A 12,473-nucleotide genomic window follows, 5' to 3' on the forward strand; every position below is an offset into this window, starting at 1 on the left:
AGAATTTTGAACAATTTCAGGAGCTGTTAGAACTAGATGGAGCTCCAGCCTCAGAGAGTGAGGCGCAGTGGGTGAAAGGATAGGGGAATCAGGACCCCTGGGTTCTAGCCTCAGTTCTGGAAGGGGAGTGGGTTTTTGTGGGTTAGAGAAGGGGGGCTGGGAGTCAGGACTCCTGGGTTCTATTCCTACTGTGGGAGGAAGGAATGTGAAGTTTAGAGGCTAGATCCAGGAAGCTGATGAGAATCAGCATTGCTGCCCTGCTGCCTGGTGCAATCCACAGCCCTGAGCTAGTCACCTGGGCTCCCTGGACAATGCATGAGGAGAATTACGTGGGGATCCACAAAAACCAGCTTGCTGAGCAGGGAGCCACCTGAAATAGCTAGTGGGAAACCCCCAGGAGGGGGTAGCAGCTAGATTCACAAAGGGACTGAGGAGCCTACATCCCAGAATGAAGACCCACTGGCCTTCACAAACCCCCACTCAGCTGCTCCCAAGCCTTGTAGGAACCTACACTAACTGGGCACCTACATTTTTGCTGTGAAAGTTTCCTGGATACCTACATTTCTGCCCCTGGGCACGCGCACCACTGCCCCATGCCGGGCATCTGGGGAGGGAAAAGTGTCCCTCTGCCTAACTTGCCGACAGGGCCTGATCTGGTAGGTGTGCTCAGAGACTGGTCCCCACAAACCAATGGGGGGGGGGAGGAGGCGATGCCAACCATAAGCTCCACCGTTAGAATATTGATGTGGGATGGGTGAGGCTGCTGGTTCAAGTCCTCCTCCTTGCATGAGAAGGGGTTAAAAAGGATTTGAGCAGGGATCTTCTCAGGTGAGCACCCTAACTCCTCAGCTATGGGATATTCTGATATGGGGCTCTCCTATTGATAGCCGTTCCACTACACATAGATAGTGGGGGAGAGCCTGAGAATGACTCTATATCCTGCTGATCAGCATGTTCCCTGGGAAGGTGTGGGATCTGCTCCACCAGCTATTTAATTATTTATACAAAGTGGAATGACTTCCGCAGGAGTGATTGAGGGAGTCTGGCCCCAGAACATCCCGCCATTCAGCAGTTAGTGGGCGCTCTCCCCTGCAGGGTGGGGATAGCCAATCCCTTACAGAACTCTTCGTCAATGACATCTGTGCAGGCACTTTTGTCAACCAAACTTGCCACCTCATCCAAGAATGAAATCAGGTTCGTTTGGCAGGCCCTATTTTCAGAGGTGTAGTGATAAAAAAAACGTGGGGAAACCAAACTCCATATTCCCCAAATGGGACCTGGGTAAACGCCATTTATCTACATTGACCCCCCCAGCTACATTGCTCCCCATTTTTCCATGTTGACTGCTGTTAATTATAACCTCATATTTTAATTCTTTATCAGTTGACTCCTGTAGCACTTTTCCTGTTATTTTTCCCAGGATTGATGTCAGACCAACCAACCTCCATATACCTGGATCTTCACTTTTTGAATACCGGCATAACATTAGCACTAGTCCAGTCTCCTGGAATTTCCCTGGTATTCCAAGCTTTGTTTCAAAATAACATCAGAGGGCCAGACATCTCATCAGCCAACTCTTTTTGTACTCTTAGGTTCAAATTATCCAGGCCTGCAGATTTAAAAAATGTGTATTCCCTAGAAGATGTCGTATAACATCCTTCTTGGTTACTCATGGGCTGGAAAGTACTTCATCATCCTTATGTGACAGGAATATATCATCCTGCTTCTTTCCAAATTCAGAGCAGGAATATTTCCTTTTCTGCATCATTATTAACAATTTTACCATCTCCACATAGGAATGGGCCTATACCTTTGCTAGGATTTCTTTTGTTCCTTAAAAAGCTCCTTTTTATTCTCCTTATTCTTGCCAGCCTTGGAGATTCGCTTGATGTCTTTAGCTTCCCTTATCAATTTTCTGCAATTCATAATGTCTAATTTATATTGGTTGCTATCTATTTTGCCTTTTATATATTGCTTTTTTTATTTTTTATTTCTGCCTTTACTTCAACACTGAACCAGGATGGGCTTTTAGAATCATAATCTTATGGCCATCTGATAAGCTCTTCTTAAAGAGCTCCCAATTTTCATTCACATTTTTCTGTCTACATTTTTCCTCCCAATCAGTTTTCATAGAATCATAGAATCATAGGACTGGAAGGGATCTCGAGAGGACAACTAGTCCAGCCCTCTGCACTCATTGCAGGACAAAGTATTATCTAGACCACAATTTTTCTCACAATTTTTCTCAGTGTTTAGAAATTACCCCTTTTGAAGCACCATGTGTAATATTACTGGTTGGGACTGTCCTCTGTTTGCTGATATTGAATGTAATCATGTCATGATCCCCGCTCTCTACACAACCACCAATTTTCAATCTAGTAATTAGTCCACCTTTATCCAGCCTAATGAGTTCCAAAATCAATTTACCCCATGCTGGGTGCAATAGTTTTTGTGTTAGAAAATCATCATTTATAATTTTGAAAAAATCCAATGATGTTTAACTGGCTGCACAAGACCTCTCATGTACAACTCCCTGCTCAAAGTCCCCCAAAACGACAGTTTTTCCTTCCACATATTATGAGCAGATGTTCGAAGAGGAACTTGTCCTGTTCTCTGGTTTGATTTAGTGCTCTGTAACAGACCCCAACAATATCCCTGCCTCGCTTTGTTAGTTAGCAGGTTGATCTTGAATTCAAGATTCTGTGGTTCTGAATTATCAATTACCTCAAAAACAAGTAATAGTGTCTTTAATGTGGAGTGACACCCCTTACGCCTCTTTCACCTACTCTATACTTCCCGAACAGTTTATAACCACCAGTAATGCCAATTACATCAAATTGCTTCTCAACTATGAGAATTTCCTGTTCCTCTCACTTATTGCCCGGACTCCTAGAAAATTGAAACATTCAAATAAAGTCTGAGGAAGCCACTCAGGATTGTGCCCGTTGACTGCAACAGGAGGAAGGCAAAGTCTGAGGATGCCACTCGGGATTGTGCCCATTGACTGCAACAGGAGGAAGGCGCAAGTAATGTCCTTTGAATTTATCTCTTTATTTCTCCTCAGGTCCCCCTCCAGGTCCCTCAGACTCGATTGCACAGGCCCAATGGAGCAGCTGTGGAGAAACCAGACTCCAGTGGGGGAGTTCCTCCTGGCAGCCCTTTCCCCGACTCCACAGTCCCAGGCCGCCTTGTTTGCTGTGTTCCTCTTGGTCTACGTCTCCACGCTGGTGGGTAATACCCTCATCATGGCGACGGTCAGCTCTGACCCCCGCCTCCGCACTCCCATGTATTTCCTGCTGGGCAACCTCTCCTTCCTGGACCTGTGCTACTCCACCGTCACTGCCCCCAAGATGCTGTTGGACTTCCTGTCTGAAAGGAGGAGTATTTCCTACCAGGCCTGCATGGTCCAGCTCTTCTTCCTGCACTTCGTGGGGGCGGCCGAGATGTTCCTGCTCACCGTCATGGCCTACGACCGCTACGTGGCCATCTGCAAGCCCCTCCACTACCCCAGCATCATGAACCGGACCCTATGCAGCTGGCTGGTGGCGGCTTCCTGGGCGGGAGGGTTCATCCACTCCATGGTCCAGACCATCCTCACCATGCGGCTGCCCTTCTGCGGGCCTAACCGGGTGGACAACTTCTTCTGCGATGTCCCACCAGTGATCAAGCTGGCCTGCACCGACACCTACGTGGTGGAGCTGCTCATGGTCTCCAACAGTGGGCTGATCTCCACCAGCTGCTTCGTTATCCTGGTGGCCTCCTACACCACCATCTTGGTGAGGATTCGCTCCCCTGAAGGGCGGCGCAAGGCGCTCTCCACCTGTGCCTCACACCTGACTGTGGTGACCTTATTCTTCGGGCCCTGCATCTTCATCTACGCCCGACCCTTCTCCATCTTCTCAGTGGACAAGCTGGTCTCAGTCCTGTACAACATCATCACCCCCATGCTCAACCCCTTGATCTACACGCTCAGGAACAAGGAGGTGAAGTCAGCCATGAGTAGACTGAGGACAAGGGGCATTACTTCCGGGGGGAAGGTAATAGTCTGAGATGCAGGGAGAGCTGAGAACCAGGCAGCCATCTGGGGAGATATGGATCAGCCAAGGCAGCCAGCTTGGGGAGATATGGGCTGGGCAAGGCAGGGGAGCCATAGAAGCCAGGAGTCCTGCCTCCCAGCCCCGTCCCCACTCTAATCCACTAAACCCCACTCCTCTCCCAGAGCTGGGGATAGAACCCAGGAATCCTGGCTCTCAGACCCTCACCTCCACTCTTTCCACTAGACCTCCAACTCTCTTACAACAGGAATGTCTTTAGCGGTTATTGGATGACTCTGTAACATGCAGCCTGCATTAACCATCCGATGTCCTGCAGGACAAAGAGGCCCACAACACCTAAGTCCCAGCCCTCCCTGCTGGGGGACCTGGGATTAGAACTTGAGATCTTCTTCTCCACATGCCCACTGAGTTAAAGGAGAGCCCCTAGCTGCAGCACTATGATGTCTCTGATATCGCCATGCTGTCGCTAGGGGGCAACATTGCCCCAAGATGGTACATTGCAACTTGGCAACGTGGTCCTGGGGTGGATTTTGGCAGCAAACACTGGACCCGAAGTTCCTTGTCAGCCCTTACACCCCAGGGGAATGACACTGGCTGTTTTCACAATTCAGCTCCATCCCTTAGGGTATTAATTACAGATAATGATTCCCCACCACCTGGGACATCGTTAGGAACTGACGCACCCAGCAAGAAATTGCCACTGGTTTCTGGGGAAGCTTTCAGCAAATAACAGGATGTTTGTCCTCCAAGAGGCAGACTTCTTGGAAACTCTCACAGCTGGGGAATGCCAGATAAAGAAACTGAGGCACAGAATTACCTAGATGAATAGATGATAAGGCCCAGGAAGGATCATTGTTATCATCAAGTCTGACCTCCTGATGATCACATCCAGTGACTCATTGCAGTTGACCTTGAGCAAACCTCTTGGAAAGAGGTGCCCCATCTCCATGGAAAATCTCCAAGAGATGGAGAATCCATCATGTCCCCAGGTCAATAGCTCCCCTGGTTCATTGTTAAAGATTTGCACCTTATTTCCAGCCTGGACTTTGCTGATTCCAGCTCCCAGCCATTGGGTCTTCAGGCCATAGATCATTCCCGTAGCTCTTCTCCCCTTCAATGGTACGGAGAAGCTCTAGCGACTCCATCGTTAATAAGAGGCAATTTTCCAAAGGGCCCTAAAATCCACTTGCCTATTTGGATTGTCTTGGAAATTGCCATGTTTTTTCAGGATCTCTCATAGAATTAGGGATGCAAATTGGGGGAGCATTTGGCCAAAGGATCCCAGAGATAGAGCACGTGCAAAAAAGAACCCGCCAGTCAAATTTCTCCCATTTTTCTTTTTTGTGCACACTCACATCTGGAACCGTGGCAAGAATCTGCAGCAAAATGATCTCAGCCAGTTGGATTGGACCTTAGCGGACACCCAGTTCTGCACTGAGGCAGCAATGGTGCCCAGGCAGGGCCAGCCTTAGGGAATATGGCACCCTGGGCAAACTTGTATTTTGGCCCCCCAGACCCTCACTGCCTCCCTGAGCTCCCCACCCAACCCCCCATCACCCCTAGGCCCCACTCTGATCCAGTGCATAGTTGAATCTGGGGATCCCACATCCTAGGTGAGCGTCCTAACCCCTTGGGTTCTTGGGCATTCTAGGGTGGGCTTCTCTCCTGTTGAAGCAGTTGAAGGTCTCATTTGTGCAACAGCAGTGTGCCTAAATGTTGGGTGTTGCAACACTCAGCCTAAATCCCCCTCTGGAATCTAGCTCTAATAGCTCCAGTGAAGCTGGGTGGTGGCCGCAAGCCACAGGAAAAGGTTAGAGCCAGAGGCTGGGCATTTCCAAGGCTCTAGAGAGAGCTGGGATGCCAAATCCCACTGCAGTTCATAGAGACTTTAGAGACACCACAGCCAAAGACAGAAGATGCTGTTGAACCTTGGAAGATGTGAAGATTCCCATGTCCCCCAACCCCAAAGAAATCAGTATATCCCCCGACCAGAGAACACACCCCTCAGTTTACTACGAGCTGCCTCTGTCTGGAGCTGTATCGGCAGAAGTATCTGTTCAGTATTAACGAGGTGATCAAAGAGATTGCCACCCAGCCAGGTGAAACACACCAAGGTGGGAAGATCAGTCCCAGGGAGCTGCAGAAGATCCCAAGCACGTTCCAATGGGAATCAGTTGTTCAGATCCCCTAGGTGGCTTTGTCAACTTCACGGATGGGTTCTGGTTGCAAAACTCCACAGCCCTCAGCAGTGAAGGAGATCAGCCATGAATTGAGAACAGAAGAACAGAAGAACGGCCATACTGGTCAGACCAAAGGTCCATCCCAGTATTCTGTTTTCCTCTGGACTCTTCCAATTTCTCCACATCTTTCTTAAGGTTTGGTGCCCAAAACTGGACACAGTACTCCAGCAGTGGCCTCACCAGTGCTGAGTAGAGCAGGACAATGACTTCCCATGTCTTACAGATGATGTTCCTGTTAATACACCCCAAAATAATATTAGCCTTTTTTTCAGTTGCATCACATTTTTGGCTCATGTTTGTGATCCAGGATAACCCATGGCTCCTTTACAGCAATGCTACCACCTACCCAGTTTTTCCCCATTTTGTAGTCATGTATTTGATTTTACCATCTTAAGTGCACTAATTTGCACTTGTCTTCACTGAATTTCCCCTAAGTGATTTCAGAGCAGTTCTCCAATTGCTCAAGACGATGTGAATTCTAATCCTGTCCTCCAAAGCGCTGGTAACCCCTAACAGCCTGAGGTCATCCACAGATTTTATAAGCATCTTCTCCGCTCCCTCATCTGAGGTGTTAATGAAAATCCCTGGAGGGTCCCTTAACATGTCCTCCTTGTTTGACGGTGCAGCATTGATAACTTCTCTTTAAATACCAGTTGTGCACTGGAATTTCAGTCAGACTGTATTTCCCTTTTTTTTTTATACTACCATGGGGAACGGGGCCAGATGGGACAAAACATGGGGGTCTGCATATCATGGCTTCAGGGATGATCCTGCTCTGGAGGAGATGGATGGGGGGTAGCACTACATGTGTTGGGTTGTATGGATCTGTAATTTCTTTCTTTTAGCCAGTTTTCCTCCTTCTCTCTCCTGCTTCTAGTCCCCCTTAAACCATACAGTCTTCTCCTCCCCACCCCTTACCACTTGCCCCAAGTGCCCATTATACAGTACAGCTGCCCCTTCCTTACCCCCACCCTCTGCTGCCCCTAGTGCCCATTATACAGTATAGCCACCCCTTCCCCACCCCCACCCTCTGCTGCCCCCTAGTGCCCATTATACAGTAAAGCCGCCACTTCCCCACCCCCACCCTCTGCTGCCCCTAGTGCCCATTATACAGTATAGCGGCCTCTTCACACCTCCACCCTCTGCTGCCCGTAGTGCCCATTATACAGTATAGCCACCCCTTCCCCACCCCCACCCTCTGCTGCCCCTAGTGCCCATTATACAGTATAGCGGCCTCTTCACACCTCCACCCTCTGCTGCCCCTAGTGCCCATTATACAGTATAGCCGCCTCTTCACACCTACACCCTCTGCTGCCCCTAGTGCCCATTATACAGTATAGCGGCCTCTTCACACCTCCACCCTCTGCTGCCCCTAGTGCCCATTATACAGTATAGCCGCCTCTTCACACCTCCACCCTCTGCTGCCCCTAGTGCCCATTATACAGTATAGCCGCCTCTTCACACCTCCACCCTCTGCTGCCCCCTAGTGCCCATTATACAGTATAGCCGCCTCTTCACACCCACACCCTCTGCTGCCCCTAGTGCCCATTATACAGTATAGCGGCCTCTTCACACCCACACCCTCTGCTGCCCCTAGTGCCCATTATACAGTATAGCCACCTCTTCACACCCCCACCCTCTGCTGCCCCTAGTGCCCATTATACAGTATAGCGGCCTCTTCACACCCACACCCTCTGCTGCCCCTAGTGCCCATTATACAGTATAGCCGCCTCTTCACACCTCCACCCTCTGCTGCCCCTAGTGCCCATTATACAGTATAGCCGCCTCTTCACACCTCCACCCTCTGCTGCCCCTAGTGCCCATTATACAGTATAGACGCCTCTTCACACCCACACCCTCTGCTGCCCCTAGTGCCCATTATACAGTATAGCCGCCTCTTCACACCTCCACCCTCTGCTGCCCCTAGTGCCCATTATACAGTATAGCGGCCTCTTCACACCTCCACCCTCTGCTGCCCCTAGTGCCCATTATACAGTATAGCCACCCCTTCCCCACCCCCACCCTCTGCTGCCCCTAGTGCCCATTATACAGTATAGCGGCCTCTTCACACCTCCACCCTCTGCTGCCCCTAGTGCCCATTATACAGTATAGCCGCCTCTTCACACCTCCACCCTCTGCTGCCCCTAGTGCCCATTATACAGTATAGCCGCCTCTTCACACCCACACCCTCTGCTGCCCCTAGTGCCCATTATACAGTATAGACGCCTCTTCACACCCACACCCTCTGCTGCCCCTAGTGCCCATTATACAGTATAGCCGCCTCTTCACACCTCCACCCTCTGCTGCCCCTAGTGCCCATTATACAGTATAGCTGCCTCTTCACACCTCCACCCTCTGCTGCCCCTAGTGCCCATTATACAGTATAGCTGCCTCTTCACACCTCCACCCTCTGCTGCCCCTAGTGCCCATTATACAGTATAGCCGCCTCTTCACACCCACACCCTCTGCTGCCCCTAGTGCCCATTATACAGTATAGACGCCTCTTCACACCCACACCCTCTGCTGCCCCTAGTGCCCATTATACAGTATAGCCGCCTCTTCACACCTCCACCCTCTGCTGCCCCTAGTGCCCATTATACAGTATAGCTGCCTCTTCACACCTCCACCCTCTGCTGCCCCTAGTGCCCATTATACAGTATAGCTGCCTCTTCACACCTCCACCCTCTGCTGCCCCTAGTGCCCATTATACAGTATAGCCACCCCTTCCCCACCCCCACCCTCTGCTGCCCCTAGTGCCCATTATACAGTATAGCGGCCTCTTCACACCTCCACCCTCTGCTGCCCCTAGTGCCCATTATACAGTATAGCCGCCTCTTCACACCTCCACCCTCTGCTGCCCCTAGTGCCCATTATACAGTATAGCGGCCTCTTCACACCCACACCCTCTGCTGCCCCTAGTGCCCATTATACAGTATAGACGCCTCTTCACACCCACACCCTCTGCTGCCCCTAGTGCCCATTATACAGTATAGCCGCCTCTTCACACCTCCACCCTCTGCTGCCCCTAGTGCCCATTATACAGTATAGCTGCCTCTTCACACCTCCACCCTCTGCTGCCCCTAGTGCCCATTATACAGTATAGCTGCCTTTTCACACCCCATACCTCCTGCTGCCCGCAGAGGATGAGGGGAGAGGTAGGGGTGGCTAGGCTGTATAACAGGCACCCGGGACAGGACAATGAATTTGTTGCAACGAAAGGAGACCACATAGTTCCATCCCCTCTCATCCCCCAAGTTCAAGATCATCCCAGACAGCGCATCCCCCAGGATGGTGGTTTGGAGACCTCCCCCCGGCCCACCCAGCCCCACCCTCCAGGGCATTGTCATCCTGTCAGCCCCAAGTTCTGTTCTCTCAGCTGAATGTCCAAGCGCTCCAAGGCTCAGCTGGTGTTTGTGTCTCTGGGTGTTTTTCTCCCCACCTCACTCAGCCCTTGGTTGATTTTCTGCCCACTCGGTGTTGTTCTGAGGTGAAAGGAATTCACACCGGACACCAGCTTCCCCGGAGCAGGGCTGAGGGGACACCCCCGTGCTATGAATAGACCCTGTTTTCCTCCAGGCACCTCCTCTCCCTCAGTGCTGGATGTCCTGCCTCGTGTATCATACGCGGATGACTCTGACCAGCGAGTTTGTGGGTGGCTGGGACCCTGCAGGGTCTCCTGGCCAGATGGTAAAAGCTCCTTTGCTAGAGATTTTTCAGCTGAGTTTTGACAAGTCAGCGTACGGGGAGACGGAGCCTCAGTTCCCATGGGGATCTCACCTCAAACATCCTCCCCAACGTGTGGGCTGTGGTGTCTCCTGAGGGTACCGGCAGCTAGATCTAGCACCCAGCCACCACCTTAGGAGCCCACGTCTCATATTTAGGCCCCGTGAGATCCTGACAACCCTACCAATTAGCTGCCAGCTAACCTGGGAGGCACCTAAACACACTATACAGCTACATGTAACAACCAGCTACATCCCCAAGGCGCTGAATGTCGCCGGTGGGCATGTGTGGAAGCGTCTCGGTCCTGATGCAGCTACAGAACCGTAGCTCATGTCTCAGCCATGGCGGGAGCCTCCACCTAGGCATTGCTCTGGCTATTTCGTCTCTGCAGCCTGTCCCTGGGTGTGCTCGGGGGGGGGGGGGCGCGGGAGATTTTTGTGGTTGGCTGCTGGGAGGGTGTCCCAGCTGCCCCCTGCTAGTGGTGTGTGCCCTGCTCTGTCTGTGTGTGTCTGTCCTTATACCTGAGAGCCCCAGAGGTTGAGCACTCTCCTAGGAAGTGGGAAACCCCCCAGTTCAAATCCCGCCTCTGCTTGATTTGGGTCAATGACTTGAACTTAGCTGAGTGCCCTGGTTAACAGTTATAATGGGGCAGGGGGATCTCTCTACGGGGGATTCGGGACTCCTGGGTTCCATTCCAGAGGCACGGTGACTTCCCTCCCTTGCTCTGTGCCTCAGTTTCCCCAGTCCCCACCTGACCCAGCTCTGCAGAGTAGCAATGTATTTTCAGTCCCAGCTAATGAGGCCCCTGGGTGCTGAGCTACACCTGCTTCTCCCTCCCCTCATTGCTCGTCTCCCAGAACTCCCATGGGGGCCCCAGAGGGGATATAGCAGGGGATTGTATGAGGGGATTGGGCCATGAAGCAGGCGGGGACAGAGATGGGACCTGGCCGTGGGAGGCAGCGCGAGTGTAGGCCTGTCCTCCCCTCTTGTTCTGTCCCCACCAGCCCTCCCTCTCCAGTTCTGGCTGCCCCTCAGGACCGACAGAACCACCCTCCTATGCTAAACCTCCCACATCAGCTCTGCCAATGCTCCTCAAGCCAACCAACAGCCCCTGCTAGCCCAGCCCTGGGCTCCCCCCAGCTCTGCCAGTGCCCCTCACTCCTGACCCACAGCTCCTGCTAGCCCAGCCCTTGGCTCCCTCCAGCTCTGCTGGTGCCCCTCACTCCTGACCCACAGCCCCTGCTAGCCCAGCCCTTGGCTCCCTCCAGCTCTGCTGGTGCCCCTCACTCCTGACCCACAGCCCCTGCTAGCCAAGCCCAGGGCTTCCCCCCTCTCCTGCCGCCCCACTGCTCTGCTGGTGCACCTCATTCCCAACCCACAGCCCCCTACTATCCTAGCCCTGCCACCACTCCCAACAGCTCTGCCGGTGCCTCTCAGTCCTGACCCACAGCCCCCTGCTAGCCTAGTCCTGGGATCCCCGCAACCCTACCTCTGCCAGTTTCCTTCAGTCCTGACCCACAGCTCCCTGCTAGCCCAGCCCTGCCCCCCACAGGTCTGCCAGTGCCTCTCAATCCAAATCCAAAGCGCCCCCCCCCCTGCTAACAGACTTGTATGCTGCTTCAGGAGGATAGTTCAGGTTTCATAGCATGTGTGACAGAGGATGTCAGGGTGCTTTTAGGGTTGCTGTTCCCATTGCACTGCCACCGTGTGTATATATCGATTCAGTCAATGCAGGGAATGGATAACTGGGGAATGAATGAGCCAATGGAGGGATAAATATGTGAGGGCATTTATTAATACATGGCTAAAGCAGAAGCTAGCAAGGCTAGCGTGATGCCTGGCTGTATGTGTGCTGAACTTCTCCTCATTGAGGGGTTAAACTAACAAAGAAGGGAAGGAATAAATAAATGACTGTAGAAAGAAAGAAAGAAAGAAAGAAAGAAAGAAAGAAAGAAAGAAAGAAAGAAAGAAAGAAAGAAAGAAAGAAAGAAAGAAAGAAGCTAAACACATCAATGGGGAAGGTATAAATTAAAGGGAAGGAAGGTTTTAATTAAGAAACGAAACAATGAATCTGTGATTAAAAGAATGAATGCATGGCGGGATCCATGAACGAATGGAAGAAGAAATGAATGAATGTCTAGCTGTCGATGCTGTTGTCAGATGTTGGCTGCGTGTATCAGTTCTCGCTGCGTGCTGCACTGGCTCTGGCCAGATCGCCCTTACAGCAGGCTCCAATCAAAGTGCCTGATAACCACAGACCCATTTAGTAGCAAAGGCACCTGGCCATGTTTATTGTCAATGAAGCAGGTCCTAGTATCCCATAGACCCTACAGGACCACTAACACATGTATGCCCATCACAATGGACCAGCTCACTCACTGGCGGGACTTTCCACTGCCCCCTAGGCCAGCCACAGACACTCCCTCTGAGACTCCATTTTATACATTAATACAAA

The 12,473-nt window shown here is 51.5% G+C and overlaps 1 protein-coding gene across 1 annotated transcript; it reads left to right on the plus strand.

The window, feature by feature from the left end:
* Positions 1–3,104: 3,104 nt before the first annotated feature.
* On the plus strand, positions 3,105–4,049 carry LOC135886531 (olfactory receptor 4Q2-like). The gene has a single exon (XM_065414268.1). The coding sequence runs from the start codon at positions 3,105–3,107 to the stop codon at positions 4,047–4,049; it is 945 nt and encodes a 314-aa protein (XP_065270340.1).
* The last annotated feature ends 8,424 nt before the right edge of the window (positions 4,050–12,473 follow it).

This window comes from Emys orbicularis, chromosome 12 (assembly GCF_028017835.1).
Source record: "Emys orbicularis isolate rEmyOrb1 chromosome 12, rEmyOrb1.hap1, whole genome shotgun sequence".
Taxonomy (NCBI): Eukaryota; Metazoa; Chordata; order Testudines; family Emydidae; genus Emys; species Emys orbicularis.

Bases quoted from the DNA above. Each gene is read 5' to 3' on its own strand.
- LOC135886531 (XM_065414268.1), top strand. From the start codon at position 3,105: ATGGAGCAGCTGTGGAGAAACCAGACTCCAGTGGGGGAGTTCCTCCTG.